We start from the raw sequence: 22,766 nt of genomic DNA on the forward strand, positions 1-22,766 counted from the left end.
TGGGGCTGAGATCAACGTGATCACACATCAGTTCCCCAACAACTACTCCAGGCAGGGGCTCAGCAGGGCCCACCCACGCTGCTAGAAGTGCCAACATGCTTTTGCTCACTGCCGAACCTGTCCTCCGTCAGACAGGCCTGGGGCTACTACACACCAGCCCCTCGCTGCAGGAGCCGATCCTGTCCCCAATGCCCTGGGGCTCTGCCTGTTCTCCCCCGCCTGGCCCTGACTCACCACGGCATCTCACCCTGGGTTGGCCACAGACACTGCCTGAGTGGGCCTGTGAGCTGGGCTGGAGACGATGCAGCTGTTGGAGAACTGGCTCCGCACCCTCCCCAGAAGCTTCTTCTCAGCCAGGAACCCCAACATGTTGCCCAAGGGGCAAAGCCCATACAACGTGCACCCCATGTGCCACCGTTCCACCAGCACAGGGTGATGCAGTGGGAATCTGAGCCCGGCACATTTCACGAAAGCAAAGCAAAGGCTGGCAGAGGTAAAGAGCCAGCTAGTGTCATGGCTGTCCCGGGTCGCTGTCCTGGAAAGACTGTCTCAGCAATTTCCCTTCCCTTTGTCTGCACCAGTGAATAAAGTCACGTGTTTCAATCCAGTGGGCATTTTCAATCAGGTTTTTAGGATGAATATGGCAGGGCAGTGACCGCCCCGCCTAGGGACTGCTGCCCAGGGGGCGCAGAAGGGTTAAAAAGCCTCTGGAGATGGGAGAGGTGCACGTCTCTCAACTGGATGGGTCCTTAAAGGACTGGCTGAAAGCCAGGCAGGGCAAAGGAGGGGCTGGCCAGGCAGTGGGAACACCAGCAGAGGCGACCAATGGACACCTGACAGGAAACGCCACAGACGCGCACCGGCAGGAGATTAGGACACAGCCTGCCCTTGGAAAGGGACAGAAAGAGAGAGAACCACGCTGGTTCCGCCAGGGCATAGGCTCCAGGGAGCTGTGCCTTCACCTTCGCGTCTCAGGGCTAGCTTCTGGCCTGCAGGTCACTAAGGACCCCTGCTCTGCTCTGAGACCGCGTCAGTGCAGGCTGGGCTGGGTGCCCAGGGCCCTGCAGCGCGGACAAGGCTCTCCCAGGCCTCTGGCTCAGTGGGGCTCGCAGGGAGCCCCCAGGCTCAGTCATGGAGGCGGTGAGGCCGTGCAGGTGACCCTTGGTGGTCCGACCCATAAAAGGCGTGGCTCCAAGGGACTGTTTCAAAGCTGAGGCGTAGCACAGAGCCCATGGGTCCGTAACCCGCTGCTGCAGGGTGGGACGGAGCAGTCTTTCGGCCACCCCCCGCAGGAACCCAGAGCAAACCGGCTATTAGGCCCATGATCTGTTTACTAAGTTCAAAGCAAATAGAAGGGGGACAGACCAGACAAATGGCTCGACCCAACGCACAGAACTGCACAGCGCACACGGGTCGGCCATTGCCACCCGAGGGTTTGCATTCCACAAAGGTATTGTCGCAGTCTTGTCACCCCAATAAATAATCCAGAGATGTCTGAAGCCCCGCACCCCAGTCCACACGGTTCTGTGCCTTCCTCCTGCTGATCCTTTCACATGATTAGGGGAACAGGGGAGAACCGGGACGTGACTGACAACAGGCGGAACGGAAGGGGAGGGCCTCCAGCCGGATCCTTGCTTCAGACCCCAGCTGAGATGGGTCTGGTGCCCCAGCGGGAGGCAGACACTGGCACGAAGGAGGCATTCCCCTCGCTCTGGGGAGGGGGAGCCCAGCGGCCGCAGAGCAGGGCAGGGCCTCCCGTTAGGCACTGAGGAAGAACTTCTTGTAGAATATATTCATCTGCTCGAGGAAGATGAAGGTCAGGACCGTGTGGGGGCCGAGGCGGGCATAGTATGGGGTGAAGCCTTTCCACAGGCTGAAGAAGCCCTCATGGCGGATGACTTTCACCAGCACATCCTGGAATTCAGAAAGCAGAGGTCAACCCGCGGTGGATGCAGGGGGTCTGTTACTACGGTGCCGCCGGCCCCACCGCACTACGTGGACTCAAGTCCCCGCACTAGTTGGTAGCTCCTGGGTTCTATTCCTGGTTCTGTTACAGACTCCGCAACCTCCAGCAAGCCACTTCTCTCTCTCCCTCTGCCTCAGTTTCCTTCTCTGGACAACACTTCCTGAGCTCCTGGTGCGGGGGCTGAGCCCCCTCTAGCGAATGTCTGCAAAGCCCTGCCAGTTGTCGCACTGCTTCGCTCCCAAGTCTCAGATTTGACAGGCCACTGCCCCCCCGTGGCCAGATGGACTCGGAAGAGGTGAAGAGACGCCAGTCAGCATCTCAGAGCAGGATCCTGCCGTCCTGCCTGTATGTAAGGAGGATGCTGCGCTGAACATGACACGGAGGAGGTGACCGTTATACCTCTTCACTTGACTGTAATCCTGAGACCCCTTTGCTTTCCCTAGACACAGGCATTTAGGTAAGTGCCTCATCCCCTGCCCCAGTGTCACCGATTCACAGCCTGGGTTTCGGTGCAGGGTCTGCCAGCATAGTAAGGGCTCAAGCACAAAGATCCTTGACAAGGATGGGTGAGTGGCTCCGCGTTAAAGCCTGATCAAAACATTCCTCCACAGCCCAGAGGTTAAAGCCCTCGTGTCCTGTATCTCCCTGGCAGCTACAAGGCAACGCTGGCAGCGAGGTGACTGGATGGGTGCAGTGCCAGAACTCAGAAGGGAGCAGCTCCCTGTCCCTCCGGAGACCCAGAGATCGGACTGACGCATGCTAGCGGCAGCGTTAACAATTCCTGAACTAACAACAAGGTCCAGACGCAGGCGTTCACGAAGGGAAATAACCTGCCTGCAGAGGTCACTTTCCTATCAGTGCAGTAGGAGCTGAGCTGGCTGCTCCAAACCCCTAAGTAACTCACCCATCCCCCTGTATGCGGGCTGAGGCAGTGGCCCACACCAGGCACCCTAGGACTCCAGGGCCCAGGCCCAAGCTCTCATCCCCAAGGGTTTGGAGTGCCAGCAGGAGCCACTGTTTATATCAGCCAAGCAAGTCACAGATTATAGATTCCAAGGCCAGCAGGGACCCTCTGGTCTAAACTCCTGCACAGCATCAGCCAGAGACTGTCCCAAACAACTCCCAGAGCAGAGCTGCTAGCAAAACATCCAAGTTCTCAGTGCAGAACGCCCTTGATCAATTGTTCCAACACTTCTTTACTCTCACAACCAGACACTGACACCTTATTTCCGGTCTGGACTTGTCCAGCTTCCAGCCCTTGGACTGTTACGCCTTTCTCTGCTAGACTGAAGAGCTCGTGGTTAAATCTTTGCTCCTCAGGAAGGTACTTACAGACTGTGGTCAAGTCACCCCTTTACCTTCTCCTTGTTAAGCTAATTGAGCTCCTGGAGTCTCTTTTCTAACCCTTCGGACTTTCTCCTGGCTGCTCTCTGACCCCTCTCCAATTGTGGGCACCAGAACTGGGCACAGGATCCAGCAGCAGTTGCAGCAATGTCCCCTCTCTACCCCTACTCAAGATTCCTCTTTACACAGCCCAGGCTCTCACTGACCAGCTGGGGCGCGCTCAGCCTGGCCCCTTCCAAGGCCTGACCTTCCCTGCTTGCTGTGCACGCCTGTTTCCCCACTGCCAGGAGGGAAGCACAGTTGCTCTATCAATAGAAACATGCTCTGCAGAGCAGCAGCCTGAACCCACCATCTGGACACAGGGGAAGGGACATTAACCAAAGGAACACGTCGCCCAGAGCGCGATGCAGGGCACAACAGGGCCGAGACGGCGGGATCCTAGCATATCCCTGGCTCCAGCTGTCACTTACCAGCCCATTCTTGTACTCTGGCTTCCCGTCGATCATCCGCATGTTCTGAATCCTGTGCGCAGGGAGGAAAGGGAAGAAAATCCTATAACCTGGCAGCAGGGGCTCAGCAGGTGACTGACAGTTATTTATACATCAAGATCAGTTTCCATGTATCGAGGGTGAAGCAGGGACACAAGGAAGCCTGCAGCCCAGGGTTGTGATCCCTGCAAGCTAAACAACTTGAAGTCTTTATGAGAGCCACCCCATAAGAGATGCAATACGGGTAACGCTGTGTATGTATGCCCCTGGACTGGGGGGGAGGGGTTCAATCCCCGTGACCTGTTCACCCCTTGACTTCCTGAGGCTGCTGACGGGGGCCATTTGCTCCCGTGATGATGTGCACAGCTGTCCCCCATTAGGGCTGAGAACTCACCAACTCAACTCACACAGGAGACCCTAAATAGCCACAAGGTGGGAATGACAGAGCAGGTACAGATTCCCTCTGGCAACAACAGCCCCCACTCCCTATTCCTGACCCGTCTTCATGCCCCCCTCAACCAGGGCCCTTTTACAATCCATTCCTGCCTCTGCACACTCGCCTTGTCTTGGCGATATCCACAGGCATCGAAGCAGCCGTGGTCACCAGCCCGCTGATCATACTGGCACAGAAATGGCAGAAGATATTGTCTCGGAAGTAACCTGAGGAGAGAGGGGGGATTATAGGACCCTTTGTCACCCTGGAGGTCAGAGCTAAAACATCCCAGCTGGGCTGGCATTTTCGGAAGTGCTTCAGCCAGTTAGGAGTGCACACGTCTTGTCTTCCCAACTCACTGGGGCTGTTTTCAAAGCCTCACCCTAAAATCATTCCTCTACCTTACTGGTGTAAACACAGATGGCCTGTTTGCCCCAATCCAATAGTGAGACAGCTAAGAACAACTTCACAGCTCTTTATCTCACAACCCACAGCAAGGGAGCAGAGCTAATGGTTGGGAGGGAGGGAAGCCAGGACTCCTGGGTTCTCTCCCCGGCTATGGGAAGGAAGTGGAGTCTCAGGGGTCAGAATAGGGGCTGGCAGCCACAACTCCTGGGTTCTCTCCCTGGATCTGGGAGGGGAGTGGGGTCTGGTGGTTAGAGCAGGGGGGCTGGGAGCCAGGACTCTTGTGTTCTATACACAGCTGTTCCACTGAGATATTGGGAAGCAACCCTGTCCCGTGTCTGTGCTTCAGTTCAATGTGGCTTCCTGGAGGGACAGTTCGGCCTGGTTAGCAGGGGAGATGCTGCAAGCACAATGGCTGCTTGAGTAACTTAACCCAGCTGGAGAGTGGTACTATCTGTCAGCCTTGCTACTGACGTCAGACACAGTGATGGGGACTTACCGGAGTCCAGCAAGAACTGTTTGGACTGAGAGTAGGAGGCTAGCTGGGCAGCGTTCACAACCACCGCTCGGGCCATGGTGGGGACACAACCCTGCGATGCAAACAGAGGAGAGGCGCTGAGTGGGTAGGACACAGGAATCACCGTGCATGCATTGGGGGGGATGGGGAATCTGAATGCTTGCCTTGCATGAGGAGCAGACAGCTGCCAGAGACTAGCACCTCGTCAGCCCCCCAAATGTGTCTGCCCACGGGCTGATCCCACAAACCCAGCCCCCACCTGCACATTTTCATGGGCGCCATCTGCCGCTGGGCCTAGCCCACTAACAGGCGCCGTACCCGCCACAGTGTCAGCACTCCCTCTTCACGGGTTATCCTCAGCAGTGCGTTGAAGACGTTGGTGTAGCCTCTCCTCTGGTCGGGGGGCAGCCTGGGAATAGCAACAGAGAGGGGAGCCAGGGGGCAGATCAGAGCGTGATCTGTCCCCAGTCATACAGAGCACAGCAAACTGGGACAGAAGACAGGACCCCTCTGAGCAGGGCCTCGGGGGTTACAGCAGGAGACTGTATATAGCCCGTGCCAGGCCAGTCCTGCCAGGGGAACCAGGCTGCTCACGGGGCAAGCAGCACACCTGCCAAGCAAGGAAGCAGTGACGTTAGCGCATCACACGCAGCGCAGCCCCACTCACCTGCCATCTGCGGTCATTCTGATGAGCGCCACCTCCGCCGGCGTGCCCACAAAGGCCCCAGTGGCGCCAGCCGTCATGCCAATCACTGCCTTCATGAAGAAGTTGGGAGGCGTGCCATCTGCCTTGCTGAGCTTCTCAAAGAGGATAGTGTAGATGCCCAGGCGGGTGGTGGTGTAGGTCGCCTGTCTCAGAAGCCCTGCTGACAGCCTGCCAAGACACTCGGTAGTCAGGACTCCTGGGTTCTAGGACTAGATGCGTTTCCTCACAGGGCCCAAGTGCTGGCGCACGGCAGGGCCTGAGAAAGGCTGCCACTCCAGCGACACAAGACACGCTTCTCCCTGCCCAGACAGCCATGGCTTCCAGCCAGCACCACGTACGCCCTCCCCCTCACGAACACTCAACTTTACCCCAGTGTGCATTGAGCATGGCTCGGCTCAGCACTGGGGAAAGGAGCAGAGTTGACAAAAATTAAAGCTATGCCCTCACCAAGCTCAACCCATTTCTCACAGGGCCACTCAATGCCCGCCAGGAGGCAATGATTCTGGTCAATACAGAGCTGGGGCTGTGCTGTAATATGTGGCCTAGAGGGCAAAGGCCTCACATCCCATTCTTTGCCCCCCCCCACGCGCAAGCCAGCCTGTCCCCTGCCTTGGGGCCTGATCAGAATCAACAATCCCTAGAGCAGGGGTGCCCAAACTGTACCTCTAATGCCCCCCCCTTACCAGGAATAGACTGTGTCCGCATGCTGCCCCGCCTCCAGGCCAGAGCAGAGCAGGGCTTGGTGGCGCTCCCTTGCCCTCCCGCGCCTCACAGTTTGGAGACCACCACCCTAGAGGGCAAAGGCCCTATGTCCCATTCCCCACCCCCCAAGCCCGCCAGTCCCCCACCATGGGGCTGGATCAGGGCTGGCACCCCCTAGAGCAGAGAGGTCCTGTGTCCCATTCCCCGCCCCCCTGAGCCAGCCAGTCCCCCACCATAGGGCTGGATCAGGGCTGGTGCCCCCTAGAGGGGAACGGCTCCATGTCCTGTTCCCCAACGCCCTGTGCCAGAACAAAGGAGCCCTTTCGAAGGCGCCCTCAATCACCCATCCACGCCCCCTCATACCCAGTGTAGATGCCGCGGACTCCTTCCTTCCTGAGGATGCTCCTGACAGCGTGAAAGCTTGTCTTGTACTCTTTGGTCTTGGCTCCTTCCCCGCTCAGCTGCATGCGGTTCTTCACCAGGTCCAGAGGCTGTACGAACACCGTCGCCCCCATGCTGCGGAGCCAGAGAGAGCGTTTTACAAGGGCCGCAATCAAGGAGTATCTAAAACCATCATCTGTACAAGGATGAGGACCCGCTACACTAGACACTGTACAAACACACAACAAAAACAGAGGTGCTGCCCTGAAGAGCTGACAATCTAGACTCTCCCCTCCACTTCTCATAGGGGAAGGGACTGGCCCAAGGTCACAGGTGAAGCTGTGGCACTGCAGTCTGGACTGTCAGCCCTCTGCTAGCTGCTCCTCACAGAGTTGCTGATTGCACCCAGGAGTCCCAACTCCCAGTTCTTCCCACTACAAACACAGGGAGCTTTATCTGCAAGCAGGAATAGCCAACTAGGCAGGAAGTGACTGCCACAGCATTTAAATCCTCAGGTCCAAAATTCAGACAACCAGTTAACTTTCAGACGTGCTCAACTTTGGACTCTGACCCATGCCTAAGAAGAGAAGGCTTATTTATTGACGCCATAAACCCCAACTGAGATAAAGAGATTTAGGAAGGCGGCCCAGAAGTTAGTAACATCAATGAAGAGAGAAAACACTCACTTCATTTGCTCTGAGCAATCCAAAGAGGTGGCACTGATTTACCGGGGATACCACGAAGGCACCCTCAGATGTGTGGGTTGGGAAACTCTAGCTTCCCCTCCACTTTTGAACCAGTGCCTATTGAAGATGAAAGACTTAGCCTGGGCCCTGATTCCCCTGAGCTAGCTGGTCCCCATTCCATAGAGGGAAGAGACCCAGCCAGTCCCCCCACCGCACCTGGGGTAGATTGGAATCAGCTCCCTAGAGGTGAAAGGGTCCTTCTAACAGCACATTTAATCCCTGTCACAACAGGGCTAGCAAGGGTGAGAGAAATAGCAAGGGCACACGAGCTGCAGTCTCACCAAACTCCTGAAACAGGGGCTTTTAAAGCTCATGCCTTGTCCCTCTCAAACCTCCTAGTCAAGCCCCCTCCCCACGGAGACCCTCAGGCTGCAACAAGAGGATTAACATTTGTGGCCCCGTGAAATGGCCAACACCATGCTCTGCTACACACACAATTCCACGCTGCCCCAGTTTGCCAAGTCCTGAGCACAGCAGGTGATGCCAAACACAGGGCACCCACACCTCATGGAGCAACCAGTCACATCCCCCCACCCCCCCCCCATGAGTAGCGTTTGTTATGGCACCAGCTAGAGCTGAAGGTCACTGCTGCCTGTTACAAATCCTCCTTTAGGCACCCAAGGCTGGGTGCTGGCAAGTTCCATCCTCTTCTCACAGGCCTCGCATCTAGGGCTGCAGGCGGCTTTATAAACATTCACCAAGGGACAAAACACAGACCAGTGGCCTGACCAGGAGTCAGGAGAGCTGAGGTGCACTCCCAGCAGTTACTGACACTCTGTGACCTTGGGCAAATAACGGCACCTGTGTGCTTCACCCGTGTAACACAACCCAGGCATCCTGGCTCCCAGCCCCCCTGCTCTGACCCACCTGCCCCCACTCCCCACCCAGAGCCAGGGAGAGAACCCAGGCGTCCTGGCTCCCAGCCCCCGCCCGCTCTCACCCACACCTCTCCCTCTGAAAGCTACTGGATCTCCAGGGCCAAGGGGTAGGGAGGAGGGAAGTTGTCACTACCCTGAGTTTGGAAAGGGGCCGTGTCCATGCCGGGCACTCAACGCACACCCAGAGGAACACCACACTGGGAGCTGGGCCCCAGTCCCGACACGGATGGAGACTGAGCCCCAGGGGGCGCTCCCATCCCCATGGTAACGGGGGTGTCACCCCATCCCTAGGAGGACCCCATATGGAGAGACGCGGGCTCAGGCGGTGCAGTCGCGGGGGAGGAAGAGGTGCCTGCAGGCCACACCCCAGTTGTGACGGAAACCGCCCCAGGCTGCGTCTATGGGGGAAATTGGGGGGGGTCAGTGGCTCTGGGAGGAGTGGGGGGGGGGAAGGCTCTGAGGGGATGGGGGAGGGGCAGTGCGGGGTCTCTGAGGGGTAGGGAAGGGCAGTGAGCAGGTCCGTAGGATGGGGGAGGGGCGCTCTGGGGGCGGGGGAGGGGCAGCGGGGGGTCTCTGAGGGGGGAGGGGCGCTCGGTCTCTCACCCGGCCAGGCCCCCGAACAGGAATTTCACGGCCTTGGGGGAGGTTTTGGGCCGCTCGGGCCCCGCCGCCGCCGCCATCGCCAGGTGCGGCCGGGCCGGGCCGGGCCAAGGTGACTCGGGCCGGGGCTGGATTTGGAGGCGAAGCGACCGACTCGCTCCTCAAGCGACCCCTGCGGTCTGCGCGCGCAGCCACACACGGTCACCGCTCGGGGGCGGGGCCAGGCGAGCTGCGCGCGCAGCCACACACAGTCACAACTCCGGGGTGGGCGGAGCTGGCGAGAGGGAGCAGGTCCCCTCTGAGGGGTTTGGCGCGTGGCGGGCGGGTGGCCGCTTTTGGCGGGAACAGCGGTTGCCGTTGTTGCCGTTGGCGGCGCGCGCTGGGACGGGGGGGAGGGGTCGGTACTCCACGGCCGGCAATAAAAAATACTGGGGGGGGGGGATAAATACCCCATCCCTCCGCACTAATACTCGGGGGTCTGGCTCAGCTCATGGGGACGCCTAGAAATAAAATTCCGGGGGGGGAGGACGATCCCCACATGCCCGAATCAACCCCCGAGCATTGATACTCCGCACCCCACGGCCCCTCCCATTGGTACCCAGGGAATGAATACTCCGGGGGCAGTGAGGATTCATGCTCTGCTAACCCCACCCCCATGACAGGCTCAGCTCAGTACTCAGGGAGAAATACTCTGGACAGCACCAATACTCTGGGCTGAGGGTACACAGTACCCCAGAAATACTTGGGGATCCATATCCCCCGGACAGGCTCAGCTCCGTGTCCCCTCGAAAGCACTCTGGGGGAAAAAGAAAACACGCCACCCTATCATGAAGAATACTCAGGAATTGCTACTCAGCACTCACTGTGGCCTTGAAATGATACCCCAGGGGAACAAATGCTCCACCCAGAAGTAATAGTCAAGGAACAGAATTCAGCATGGTGCCCCTTAGAAATACCCAGGGAGGGAATGATTACTCCACATACTCCCTGGAAATAATACTCAGGCATTGATCCTCAATCGCTAACATTCCCCTTGAGAAGTAACAGTTGCCAGGCAATCCTCAATCACCAGTGCTGGCCGTTAGAAGTAATAGGTGATTAATACTCAATCACCAGTGCTGGCCGTTAGAAGTAATAGGTGATTAATACTCAATAACCAGTGCCAGCCCTTATAAATATCAGGAGATTAATACTTAGTAACCAGTGCTGGCCCTTAGAAATAACAGGAGATTAATACCCAATAATGCTGCCCCCTCAGACACAATGGAAGAGACATATTCCCTTCGTGTGGCAGCAGCCCCGCATGGTTCCCCACTCTCTGGCACCCTGAAATTGCAGCCGCTGTATTTCCCTGCAGCCACTCAAGGGTCAGGCCTGCCACCTCAGCTGAGAGTGGCTGGAACGAAGCCATCTGTGTTTTGGGGCTGAGCACCGTGAGATCAGAACAGGCGATGGGGGTTACACTGGGTCAGGTTCAGTCATGCCAGGCTTGAAGCAATCTCTGTGCAAAGCGTGGAAGCTATCCCCATGCAGGCAAGCCTCAGCAGGGCCCCATGACACCACGGAGGGGAGACGGGGCTGGGGTCAGAATCGGGGGATTCCCAGTCCCAGGCACATGCCAAGGAGACCCTCTCCCACCACCAGCAAAGCTTCCAGGGACAAGGCACAAGGGGGCTTGGTGCTTCTGACTTGCCCCGGCTACCCGGGCGTACGTCTGCACTGCACACTGAGCCCAGAGCTGTGGGATCCGGCATTTCCACACTCACGCTTGAGCGTCCACACTGCGTTGTCATCCAGGTGTACAACTGCTGGGGCCGGGTCTCCTGGCCGTGCTAACGCCTCACTACGCGGCCCATCTGACTTGAGCCTGTCACGGCTTGAGCTGCGTCTACACTGCAGAATGACAGGGCTTGGACCCGAGGCATGGCAGGACTCAAGCTTTGACCCAGCCCATAGCAGGGTCCTGACTTAGTGTGCAGGGCAGACATGCCCCAGAAAGAAGTCCTGCCCCTGGCTCCCGTGTGCCTTCCCCGAACCATCTGCGGGGAGGATGCAGTGGGGCGTGAATTGCTGTGATTGCATCGCTCACTAGATGGCAGCAGGGCCCACACAAATAGAGGGTCCCACAGGACAGCGGTTCTCAGCCTATTTCACGGGGGGGGGGGGTCCGCATACGCAGCTCTCCGCCCGCATCCACGCAGCACATATATGAGCCGCATGGCCCCGGGGGTGTCACGTAGGCCGCGGCGCTGCGCTGACTGGGCCGCAAACGGCCCGCAGGCTGAGACCCACCCGTCTAGGAAGACATCCGCCTTGCCCCACGTCTGTGGCGCTGCTGGTGCAGGCCCCCGCTTCCGTCACCCAGGACTGCTGGGTTTTATCCCCGTCTCTGGGCCGGGAGCGGGGTCTCCCAGGGTGGAGCAGCCAGGGCCGTCTTCTGCCCCTGTTGGAGAGCTGGTCGGGACAGGGACCGGGCTGGGGGGTGACCAGGTACCTGGCCTCGGTGCAGCAATGGAACAAACTCCCAGGCCGGTTCCCTTCGCTCTGGGGCCAGGCACGTTCATCCTTGGCCCCTCCTCCCCGAGGAGCACCCCCTTCCCTTGCGCTTTTCCCAGCCTCGGTTTCCCTTCTCCCCTGGCTGGGCGCAGAGGAACGTTCCCTTCTTTTGTTCTTGGGGGCGCTACGCTGGCGGGAGGGGGGCTGAGACCCAGAGAAACGTGAGCGCGCTGGAGGGACGCCAGCAGCCCAACCTGCCGGCAGCATGTGGGGCAGCGGGGTGGGGACTGATGGCAAGGGGAGCGCGCCCCCCCCCAGCCAAAAAGCTCCCAATTGGAGCATCAGTGGGCGTCAGGCGGGCAGGGAGCACGCAGGGAGACGCGGCGGCCAGGGGCTGTGGGCTCGGGCGGCCCCACTGTGGGCAAGCTTTCTGCAGGCAGCCCCGGGCTCGGGCCAGAGCCGGCTTCCAACAGGGCCACCCGTGCAACGAACGGGCAGGCCTCAGCTGGAGCCACCTCTGCCGCGCTAGCCCGAGGTGAGCCGGGGGGAGGACGGCCTCCCCTCGAGACGGCCAGGACCGGGGGGGCCCCATGGTGCCAGGCGCTGCACAGCCCCCCTGCTCTGACCCCCCAGGCCTCCCTCCCCACTCCGAGCCAGCAGAGAACCCAGGCGTCCGAGCTCCCAGCCCCCCCTGCTCTGGCCGTCCAGACCCTGCTCCCCTCCCAGAAGCGGGGAGAGAACCCAGGCGTCCGGGCTGCTGGGGGCGGGGCGGGGGCGGGGCTGCTCCTCTCCTCTCGCGAGAGCTGCCCGTGTCCCGGGCCTGTTCCGGGAGGAGGCGGGTTGTAAACAGAAGGAGCCCAGGGCCGCCCCTCCCCCACCCTGATTGCAGTTCTGCACGGGAGGGGGACCCCCTGCACCCCCATGAGCCAGCGCTGACCCCCAGCCCGCCAGCCAGAGCAGGTAAGGGGGTGGCCCCCCGATACCCCAGCTAGAGACGGGGGGCTGGTGGGGAGACGGGACCCCTGTCTGGGGAGGGGCTGGGGGGAGAGAAAGGGGGGCTGGTGGGGAGGGGGGAGAGAGAGAGAGAGAAGGGACCCCCTGTCTGGGGAGGGGCTGGGGGGGAGAGAAGGGGGAGAGGCGAAGAAGGGGGCTCAGACAGCGGGGAGCACACCTGGGGCCCCAGCCCGGCCGGGAGAGGGCGATGGGGATAGCCTGGCCGCCCCCCCCCCCCGTGTGAAGGGGATGGGGCCACGCCCCTGCCACAGCTGCCAAGCGAAGCAGGGGGGCACCAGGTTAGCGTGCACCCTCCCCCAGAGTGGGCCCTGCTGAGAGTCCCCGCCCCCACGGCTCCACTCGCCCCCCAGCCCCATGTGACCCTTTTTCACCGGTGGACAGGGCCCTGCACTTGGGCTCAGGACACCTGGGTTCTGTTCCCAGCTCGCCTGCTGACCTGCTAGCCAAGTCCCAGTCCTTCTGTGCCTCGGTTTCTCTTTCCCCCTCCCCCTTTGTCTCTCTCGCCTGGTTAGATTGCAAGCTTTCAGAATGGGGACAGCCCCATGCATCTGTGGGGCCCGGCCCTGTGGGACCCTGATGTCATGGGGGAGAGGTCTGTGTAGCCCCCAATCATAGAACTGGACTGAGACCCTCCAAACTCATTTCACTCGGGTGCCGGGATTTCTCTACGCTGGCAGAGGGAGTGGTAACCCCCCTGTCCTGGCCCTGCTCCGGCTGACGGTGCTTCGCTCCCGCGATGGGTCCGGTGCCCAGTACCACCCCTGAACTTCACTCCCTGGTTATCTCCCGCTGGCACGGGGAGCCCCGCCTGACGCCCGCCCCACCCCCGTGAGCTCAGCCCATCCCAGCCTGTGCCAGGAAGCCAAGAGAGTTGGCCTCTAGTCCTCCCCAGCCAGGACCCAGGAGCCTTTCTGGGCCGCCCACAGACCCCTCCAGCTAAGATCAGGGCCCCCGGCGGGCTGGGCCCGGCCCTGACCCCATCTCCCGGCTGAGATCGGGGCCCCGTTATGCCGTGTCATCAGTAGGAAGTGTTGTTGAGGGGTTAGAGGGGGCTGGGAACCAGGACTCCTGAGTTCTTTTCCTCCCTGCAAGCCTCTTCTCCAGAATCCTCCGCACGGCCTCCTTCATGATGTAGGGAGAGACGCCGAGCCCGGGGAATACAGCAGCGAATGCCTCAGGATTGATCCCCATAGCCAGGGTGCGCCAAAGAACCCAGGAGTCCTGTCCCCATCCGCACAGTGCCAGCTGCAAATCGGGGGCGCTGATTGACCCCAGCCAGGGGAGCCGGCCCAACTGATCCCACCGGAGCAACGGCCCAGTGACCCCAGCTGGGATCCGGGGCGCAGCTCAGCTCAGTGGCATCGTCAGGGCAGTCGCTGCCATCCTCGGCCTCTTGGGGCGCCCGTCGAAACGCAGCCCTGTGGGCGAGCCGCCCTGCCCCTCTGAGCCTCTCTGCCCTGGCTCCTTGCAGATTTCAAGCCTTAGGCATGGGGGTTCGGGTGTTTGGGGGGCATCATTGTGGTGTCGCCATCGCTGAGCCACAGGGCAGGGCGAGGTGCTCACACCCAGTATTGTGTAACGTCTTCGGTGCAGGGACGCTTTGTCACAAGGTCTGTGCTGCACCTGGCGCCGTGGGGGCCCCAGATTCGGCTGGGAGGGGTCTGCGGCACCCGACACCAGGCTAGGTGGGCTGGTTGGGGGCGATCCAGCATGGCGGGGGGAGAAGGGAGCGGGGTGACAGCCGGCTAGATGGGCCTGCCGGCCTGACCCAGTCTGACCCTGCCTGCCTCCAGGGCCATGGAGGGCTGGGCTGGGACCCCGGCACCTGTCTACACTCCCGCTGTTACAGCCGGCAGGGTAGGAAGCAGGGGGCTCGTGGTTGCGCTGGGTCTCACGCTCCAGTGTCCTGCATCTCCCCCTTTCAGGGCTCCACCTGCCGGCAGGATGCGGCCCCAGCGCGCCTTCTCCAGCCCAGTCACTGCCCTGCTGCTCCATGTCTGCCTGCTGGCCCCGCCCGCAGACGCCTACATCCACGCGGTGAGTGGCGAGGGCATGGGGCCCGGGTGGCGGGGACTGAGGACATCAGAGCCTCTCTCATTCCAGGCCAATCCTTCCCCCCCCCCAGGTGATGGACCACAACTCCAGTATGGACTTCTCGGACCTACCTGCCCTCTTCGGGCTGCCCCTGCCCAGGGAAGGGCTCGTGGTGCGTAGCCATCGCTCGGGCGGCAAGACACGGGGGCGGGCGGCAAGACACAGGAGGCTAGAGCAGGGGGGGCTGGGAGCCAGGATGCCTGGGTTCTCTCCCCAACTCGGGGAGGACAGTGGGGGCTGGTGGTCAGAGCAGGGGGAGCTGGGAGCCAGGACACCAGGGTTCTGCCTTCCATTCCCTGCGAGGTCACCCGTCCTGCCTGGCTGCCGGCCCATGGGGTGCTGACTCTGCCGTGCTGCTTTGCTCCAGGGCTACCTGGTGGAGGCCAAGCCGAGCAACGCCTGCCAGCCCATCGTGGGGCCCCCAGCGGCCAGCAACGGCACCCGCTTCATCGCCCTCCTCCGCAGATACGACTGCAACTTCGACATCAAGGTGGGGTGGGCCTCGGGGGCAGGGAGCTGAAAGGCAGCTGGAGAGGGGGGGAGCCCAGCGCAAGGCGGGAATCCCTGGACAGACTATCCTGACACGCGCCCCCAGCTTGGGCCTTGAACCGTGAGATCTCAGAGCCCTTCGCAAACCTCCCCTGAGCTCAGGACGCCTGGGTTCTCTCCCCGGCTCTGGGAGGGGAGGGGGGTTGGAGGGTTAGAGCATGGGGCGCTGGGAGCCAGGACGCCTGGGTTCTCTCCCCGGCTCTGGGAGGGGAGGGGGGCTGGAGGGTTAGAGCAGGGGACGCTGGGAGCCGGGACGCCTGGGTTCTCTCCCCGGCTCTGGGAGGGGAGGGGGGCTGGAGGGTTAGAGCAGGGGACGCTGGGAACCGGGACGCCTGGGTTCTCTCCCCGGCTCTGGGAGGGGAGGGGGGCTGGAGGGTTAGAGCAGGGGGGGCTGGGAGCCAGGATGCCTGGGTTCTCTCGTGACCTGTCCCCTTGCCCCACCCCAGGTGTGGCATGCCCAGCAGGCCGGGTTCCATGCCGCCGTGGTGCATAACACGGACTCCGACAAACTGCTCAACATGGACTGCAAGGATGGTGAGTTGCGGAGTGGGGGGCTCCCCACATTGTGGCGGGCGGAGGGGGTTACTCTTAGGGGTCCCTGTTCGCAGGCTGGATCATGGCACGTCCCAGCAGCAGGGGGCAGCAGTGAGAGACCCTCGCCCCAAGGCCTGCCTGCCCCCAGCCTGCCCTCCCTCGGCACCAGGTTCCCTCCCCTGTCAGCTCCCTCTGCTGCCGGGATCCCCCAGCCTCCGCACCCTGCCCTGCCCCCCTCCCCGCTGCCAGGATCCCCCCGGTTGCCCTCCGGCCTGCGCGTCCTGCCCTGTCCCCCTCCCCACTGCCAGGATCCCCCCAGTTGCCTCCCGGCCTGCGCGCCCTGCCCTGCCGTCTCCCCCAGGCAGAGCTCGGGGCAGAGGGAATCCACTGCCCAAAGTTTGCCATGCCCTGGGTGTGCATAGGGGTGTTCTCCATGGGCCTGTGTGAGCCCCTCTGCCGTCTCCCTGCCCCCCCACCTCCCTCTCCCTCTGCCCCACAGAGAGGCTCCGGGAGCGGATCACCATCTCTTCAGTCTTTGTGGGGGAGACGGCCTCGGACTACCTGCGCTCCATGTTCAGCTACGAGAAGGGGTACGCGGGTCAACGCCTGGGTCGGTGGGGGGCCTGCAGCATCTCCCGAGTCTGTCCCCCCAAGCTGGGACCAGGCCCCCGCACTCAGAGGGCAGGTGGTGTGCCGCCGGCCGGCCTGCCTTGGGTGCTCCACCAATCCGGGGGGGGACGGAGGAGGGGGAGAGGCTGGGAGCCAGGATGCCTGGGTTCTCTCCCCGACATTGGGAGGGGAGTGTGGGGTCTGGTGGGTCAGAGCAGGGGGCTGGGAGCCAGGAATCCTGGGTTCTGCTCTGGGGACAGTTTGGCTAGCGGCCAGCGTCTCTATTGTGACAGTGGCCCCCCCATATCTCCCCCCCCAGCGCTCACGTTATCCTGATCCCCGAGTACAGCTTCCCGCTGGGCTATTACCTGATCCCTTTCACTGGCGTGGTGGGCGTCGTCATTGCCGTCATGTGCACCATCCTGGTGAGTGAACGTCGGGCCGGCAGCTGGGACGCCTGTGGGGAGGGGAGGTTACGGCGAGGGGGGAAGCCTTGGAGCCCCCCGTAACAGCCCCCCCGTCTCTGCTGGCAGATTGTGCGCTGCGTGCAGCACCGTAAGAGGCTGCGGCGGAACCGGCTCTCCAAGGAGCAGCTGAAGAAAATCCCCGTCCACAAGTATAAGAAAGGTAACGGCCCCGCCCCACGCCCTCCGGCAGCTGCCCCTCGGGGGTCAGGGCTGCCCCCATTGCCCCAGGGGACAGGGTGGGGGCTCAGCCGGGGGTGCCCCCCCAGCAGTCAGAGCTAGCCCCAAGAGGTGGCCGCATGTGGCATGTCCTCGGTGCAGCCTGGGGGGAGCCAGGGTGTTGGGCCCAAGCCCTCTTTCTATGGCTGCCCCCACCCCCACCCCAGGGACGACCATTCCCAGCATGCAGTGGGGGGTGATGGAGCACTGCATGCTGGGATGCCCCCCATCAGAGCCTGAAACTGCTCCGCTCCCTCCCAGCTGCCCTGGCCCATTCAGGCCGCAGGACTGGCTCTCCCCAGCAGAGGGCCCCCCCGCCCCGCGGCGTCTGTCCGTCCTTCCGCAGCTCCCTCTGGATCTCCTGGGGGGCAGATGCGGGCCGGCCAGACCCCACCACAGATCACCCTTCACCCCAGATCCTGTCCCCTCACACTGTGGCGGGGGGCAGACCAGACCCACCCTTGAAATGAACGGCCTCTCCAGCTGGGATCTAGGGGTGCGGGGAGGGCTTGGTGGGTGGGGAGGGGGAGGGAAACGATGGGTTTTCCCTCCGATGTGGGGTGCCTCTCTGAGCCCCAGCATCTGACACTGCGTCGGCGGGAGGGCGGGTATCGGTTGCACCCCGATCCCACAGGTTCACAGGCACCCCCAGCCGGCTTCCGGCCCAGCCCTGGTCATAGCCAAACCCCGAGTGGAGGCGTTGGCCAGAGAAGTGAGCGGCCAAGACTCAGGGTGCGAGGCTCTGAGCCCCCCCTCTCCTCCTTTGCAGCGCTGGGGCTCACACATCTACAGCGCAGCTGCCTGGTGATCCCCCCCATTCCCCTCAGCTCCGATCCCTTGTGCCTTGAGCCAGGATGCCTGGGTTCTCTCCCCGGCTCTGGGAGGAGGAGGGGGCTGGTGGTTAGAGCAGAGGGCTGGGAGCCCGGACACCTGGGTTCAACCCTGTCCCAGCTCTGCAGCGGGCTCTGACTTCAGGGGCTGTGGGGGACCCATTGTCATCTCACGGGTCAGGCTGGTAACTGCTTCCCCCAGAGCCGCAGGCCCGAGCCAGGCCCTGGCCCTGCCGTGGGGGGGGAGGCAGCTCGGCCTGTGGGGGGCACCCGCCGGGCTCCCAAACCCTGTGCTGAGACATCCAGCCCCTTCCTCAGGCTGAGGGAGCCCCCACGCAGCCCCCTGGGGCCCCTGGGCGAGTGGCAGTCCAGGGCAGGCTCCCCACCTGCCTCCCTAAGACCTGGATCGCTGCCCCCCTGGATCCAGCTGCCATGGGGGTCCTGAGGCCGGGGCGGGGCTGGGGCTGGCACACGTGCTGCTCTAGCTGCTACTAGCCCTTGCCTGGGGGTGGGGGGAATGGGGGACAGCGGGGAGACACATGGTTGCTGGAACAGTGCATGCTGGGACTGGGCCACTGCGCCCCACACTTCCACTGCCCCCCCAGCAGTTTTCTGTCCCAGTCTACCCCCTACCCCCCAGCTCAGTGTGAGGTCTGGTGGGTCAGAGCAGGGGGGCTGGGGGTCAGGACGCCTGGGTTCTATTTCTACCATCTGAAGGGGGAAGGGTTGCAAAAACAGCAAGAGTCCTGGTTCCTGGCCCCCCCATATTTTAACCCTCAGCCCCTGCCCCCCCCCATCTGCCAGAGTCCGGCCTCCCACGCTCCCCAGGGAGCCACGGCAGCCGTTTCCCCGCCTGGCGGGGCGAGGAGGAAGCGGCTGGGGAGCGCTCGCATTTACCTTATAAGGGCTTGAGCCGGAGCGGCTGGGTTCACTCTGACCGCTTCCCTCCCAGCCCGGCGCGGCTTCCTGTTTTCACCGAGACCTCGGCTCTGCTCCGCTCTGCCTGGAGCTGAGCAGGCAAAAGCTGGGCCTGGGCCTCGGCTGCAGGCCCTCGCTAGTCAAAGGCAGCCGTCTCTGGGGCGGGGCCGCCAGTTATCCAGGGACCCCTCACCGGAGATGCGGCCACCTCTGGGGTGGGGCAGCTGGTTTTCCAGGGACCCCTGGTCTGGTGCTGAGATGCAGCCACATCTGGGGCAGGGCCGCCAGTTATACAGAGATCACTCACCTGGCGCTGAGATGCGCCCACCTCTGGGGTGGGGTGGCCAGTTATCCAGGGACCCCTTGCCCAGCACTGAGATGTGGCCACCTCTGGGGCAGGGATGTGGGTGAAAGGAGAATTTTGACCCACGATGCTTTCCTGTGAGCACAGGTCCCTAATCACCTCGCCATGTGGCTTTCATTGCTCTCATCTCTCCACAGCACAGCCAAAGCACTGTTCTAGGCCTTTCTCCAGGACGCCTGGGTTCTCTCCCCAGCTCTGGGGGAGGAGAGGGATCTAGAGCAGGGAGTGCTGGGAAGGCAGGGTATTATCTCACTCTGACCTTGGGCCAGTCCCTCCCCCGCCCCCTCTCTGTGCCTCAGTTTTCCCCTGTGAGTTGGGCTAACGCCTCCCTTCCGTCTGCCCGCCAGGGGACGAGTACGATGTCTGCGCCATCTGTCTGGACGAGTATGAGGAGGGCGACCGGCTGCGGATTCTGCCCTGCGCCCACGGTGAGAGCCCCCGGGAGTCCCCCGGGACTGAGCCGGCCAGGGGCCCAGGGGGCGGGAGCAGGGGGGATGGGGCAGCCGGCTCCGGGAGGGCAATGGGGGGCGGGAGGCAGGGGGACGCCCGGATTCCTGGGTTCCGCTTGCACTCCAGGCCGGGGGGTAACCGCTCTTCCCCGCCCCCAGCCTACCACTGCCGGTGCGTGGACCCGTGGCTGACGCAGACCAAGAAGACCTGCCCGGTGTGTAAGCAGCGCGTGCTGCGTGCGGCCGGGGACTCGGACTCGGACTCAGAGGGCGAGGGGCGCCTGCAGGGCGAGGAGGAGGAAGAGCGCGACTCGGAGCGAACCCCCCTGCTGGGCCCCTCCTCCGCTGTCAGCACCCCCTCCTTCGGCAGCATGGCCGCGGTGCGGGGCTCGACGGACACCCAGGAGGAGCCGGAGGAGCTGCTGGCTGACCCCCAGGGCCAGGCCCCTGATGGCCTGAGGGGCAGCGTCCTCATCTAACCCCCGGCCGGGAGCCGGCCAGACTCCGGGGGCCTTCTGCCCCCCGAGCTTTCTTTGCATCTTAACCCCCCCCCCCACAAACCAGTGAGGGCAGCTGGGGCTTGCCCCCCCCATCCTGTGGGAGTGGGGGGCCCCCAGGCCTCCCCATGGACTCGGGGCCCCCCCTGGCCTGCCGCCCCTGCCAGCAGGTGAGGGGGCCAGCGATTTCCGTGCCAAGGCTCCAGTGTTAAGGTTTCCCCGGGTGGCGGGTGCTTCGTGGCGGTGGTGGGGGGTGCTCCATGCCCAGCCCCAGGACGGGGGCAAGGTGCAGTGGGTTAGAAGCGGGGGGGGGGGAGCCAGGACGCCTGGGTTCTCAGCGGGGGGCAGGAGCACAGCAGCCAGCCCTCCCCCCACGCCGGGCTCAGCCTTGAACAGTTGGCGGCTGGATGTAAACACTGTGGTGCGGCTGCATTCCTGGCTGGGCCCGGGCCTGGGCCTGCTCCCGTCCCCCCCCCCTCCCACCCCCGGGCCCCCACAGTGCCCTGGGGCTGCCTCACTTAGCGCCAGCTGCTCGGAAAGCGGGGGGGAGGGGGGAGAGCAGGGCTTTTGGCCAGACAACCATCCCCCACCCCACAGCGGAGGGGGGCGCTAGGCTCCTTCCCCCGTGGCTCGGCTCTAGGTTCCCGTGACGGCCTCGTGCCTGCGCGGGTGAAATCGCTTTCGAGCGGCCCTGTCCTGCAGGCAGTTGCATGCTCCCACTGCCTGGCCTCCTCGCTTGCGCTGGGGGGGGGGGGGGGGGGGCGGTGCCTCTGTCACCCCCCGGGGCCCGGGGCTAGTGCCCCGTGGGGAAAGGCTAGTACCAGGACCTGGGCTTGCTCTGCTCTCTCTTCCCAGGGCCACCTGCCTGCTGGGGGGCCAGTGAGGGTCTGGGGTGGGGGAGGGTTGCCTTTAGAAACACTGGCCCTTTTTTGTACTAACACCCCCCCTGCACAGCCCCCCCCCACGTCTCCTCTGCACCCCACCTTTAACCCGTGCAGCAGCTGAGTGTTTTCAGCCCCCCCCCCCCCCCCCCCCACTGCGAACTGGGCCACGCAGCCTGTGGGGGGCTGGGCTGGTGTCCGACTGACCTGTGGCCGTGGGGCAAGCGGGGCCCCCGGGTGTGCGATTTCTCAGGGCTTTGATTGGCACCCGCAGGATGGGCTAGGGAGGAAGCAGCCCCGGCTTTTCCATCACAGGCATGATTAAAAACAGGGTGCAGCTCAGAGACCCCCCCTTCGCTCTGCAGGGTCCTGGGCCAAAGGGGGTGAGTGGTGGCTTTTAGCCCCCCCCGTTGGTGTGAACCCAGGGCTTTGCCATCTGCCCCACACTGGTGTGGTGTGTCCATTCCCACCCTGGCACCCCGCTCCTCTCACTCTCCCCCCCACCCTCCCCAGTGCTGGCCCTGCCGCTGCAGCTTCGGTGGCTTTTTTTAAAAATATACTAACTTGGGGGGCAGGCAGGGGTCCGGTGCTGGCTCAGCTTTGAATAAAAGGGACATGACCCATCTTGACTGCTGCCTGGTCTCTTTGGGGGTCAGCTGGGGGGCAGGCAGCAGCACACACACCCCCAAGCAGGGACACCTCCCCCCAACCCCCTTGTTCAGGGCAAGCAGAGGAGGCTGTTTCTGCCCCAGCCAGCAGCAGGCGGTGGGCCCCTCTCTGCACCCAACTGCCCCATAGCCTTGCTCCCCCCCGCTTTGTGGGGCTGGCTCAGGCCCCAGGGAACAGTTAGAAAGGGATGGTGCATGTGGGGGTATTTCCCACCCCATTGAGCCCAAATCAGAGCACCCCCCCATCAGGCAGGGAGTAGGGGGACCCCAGCTGCGCCCCATTAACTCCATCACAGCCACAGCACAGCCAGTTTTGGGGGGGCGCACTCTGCTGCCCCCCAGCTCCATTTCACCCACCAGACGCAGGCCTCAGTGCTGGAGTCGGGCCCAGGAAGGACTTGGCAAGCCATGGGGGGCTCCAGCACCTGGCTCAGCAGGCCCGGGGGGGGGGGGGGTGTTGGGGGTAGAGAAGTCAGTTGTCAGGACAGCTTGTCCCCCCCCACCTGTCTGGGCACAGCCCACACAGCCCCTCCAGCACCCCACTGGGCTGCAGCCACCCACTTTACTGGAGCCCCTGGGGCCTGGCCCTGCACACCCTGCCTTGGGTAGCCCTGAGGGGGCAGTCAGCCTGTCCCCCAAACCCCCCGGCATAGAATCCAGGCCTCGCTGCACCCAGCCCCTCGCCTGCCCGCCCTAGAGATCTCACAGAGGGCAGCCAAGTGTGGGCTGCCCACAGCATGGGGGCAGAGCCCTGGGACAGACCCAGGCTGCACTGCAGCAGAGCTGCCCAGCCCCCCACCCCGCAGGATCTATGGGGCCAGAGTTCTGGCCAATGCCTGGGTCTCCCCATCAGCACTTCAGGCCCCTCCCACCCAGTGACTCAGGTTCAGCTGGGCAAGGAGCAGGGCGTGGGCCCAGGACTTTGTGCCTCCTGCCAGCTAGGAGGGCAGGACACCTCACCCCCCCACCTGTGAGGGCCAGGGAGAGAACCCAGGCATCCTGGCTTCCAGCCCC

At 62.9% G+C, this 22,766-nt stretch overlaps 2 protein-coding genes across 2 annotated transcripts; one reads left to right on the plus strand and one right to left on the minus strand.

The window, feature by feature from the left end:
- Positions 1-4: 4 nt before the first annotated feature.
- Positions 5-9,345, minus strand: SLC25A11 (solute carrier family 25 member 11). Its single transcript, XM_067556230.1, has 8 exons — positions 9,170-9,345; positions 6,925-7,077; positions 5,821-6,027; positions 5,472-5,562; positions 5,136-5,226; positions 4,359-4,458; positions 3,781-3,832; positions 5-1,914 (listed from the first exon to the last, which is right to left on the minus strand). The coding sequence occupies exons 1-8, from the start codon at positions 9,244-9,246 to the stop codon at positions 1,759-1,761; spliced, it is 927 nt and encodes a 308-aa protein (XP_067412331.1). The 5' UTR covers positions 9,247-9,345; the 3' UTR covers positions 5-1,758.
- A 3,141-nt stretch (positions 9,346-12,486) lies between these two features.
- RNF167 (ring finger protein 167) lies at positions 12,487-21,970 on the plus strand. Its single transcript, XM_067556203.1, has 10 exons — positions 12,487-12,622; positions 14,602-14,713; positions 14,802-14,882; positions 15,138-15,260; positions 15,766-15,853; positions 16,353-16,443; positions 16,782-16,887; positions 16,996-17,089; positions 19,605-19,685; positions 19,866-21,970. Exons 2-10 carry the CDS (start codon positions 14,621-14,623, stop codon positions 20,183-20,185), a joined length of 1,077 nt encoding a protein of 358 aa, XP_067412304.1. The 5' UTR covers positions 12,487-12,622; positions 14,602-14,620; the 3' UTR covers positions 20,186-21,970.
- The last annotated feature ends 796 nt before the right edge of the window (positions 21,971-22,766 follow it).

Source organism: Emydura macquarii, unplaced genomic scaffold, assembly GCF_026122565.2.
Source record: "Emydura macquarii macquarii isolate MOO-44397 ecotype Brisbane River unplaced genomic scaffold, CSIRO-AGI_Emac_v2 contig_306, whole genome shotgun sequence".
Lineage (NCBI taxonomy): Eukaryota > Metazoa > Chordata > Testudines > Chelidae > Emydura > Emydura macquarii.

Bases quoted from the DNA above. Each gene is read 5' to 3' on its own strand.
- RNF167 (XM_067556203.1), top strand. From the start codon at position 14,621: ATGCGGCCCCAGCGCGCCTTCTCCAGCCCAGTCACTGCCCTGCTGCTC. The intron at 14,883-15,137 runs GTGCGTAGCCAT...GCTTTGCTCCAG, and splicing joins TGCCCAGGGAAGGGCTCGTG to GGCTACCTGGTGGAGGCCAA. The intron at 19,686-19,865 runs GTGAGAGCCCCC...CCCCGCCCCCAG, and splicing joins GATTCTGCCCTGCGCCCACG to CCTACCACTGCCGGTGCGTG.
- SLC25A11 (XM_067556230.1), bottom strand. From the start codon at position 9,246: ATGGCGGCGGCGGCGGGGCCCGAGCGGCCCAAAACCTCCCCCAAGGCC. The intron at 5,563-5,820 runs GTGAGTGGGGCT...TGCTATTCCCAG, and splicing joins AGAATGACCGCAGATGGCAG to GCTGCCCCCCGACCAGAGGA. The intron at 1,915-3,780 runs GTAAGTGACAGC...TCTGAATTCCAG, and splicing joins CAGAGTACAAGAATGGGCTG to GATGTGCTGGTGAAAGTCAT.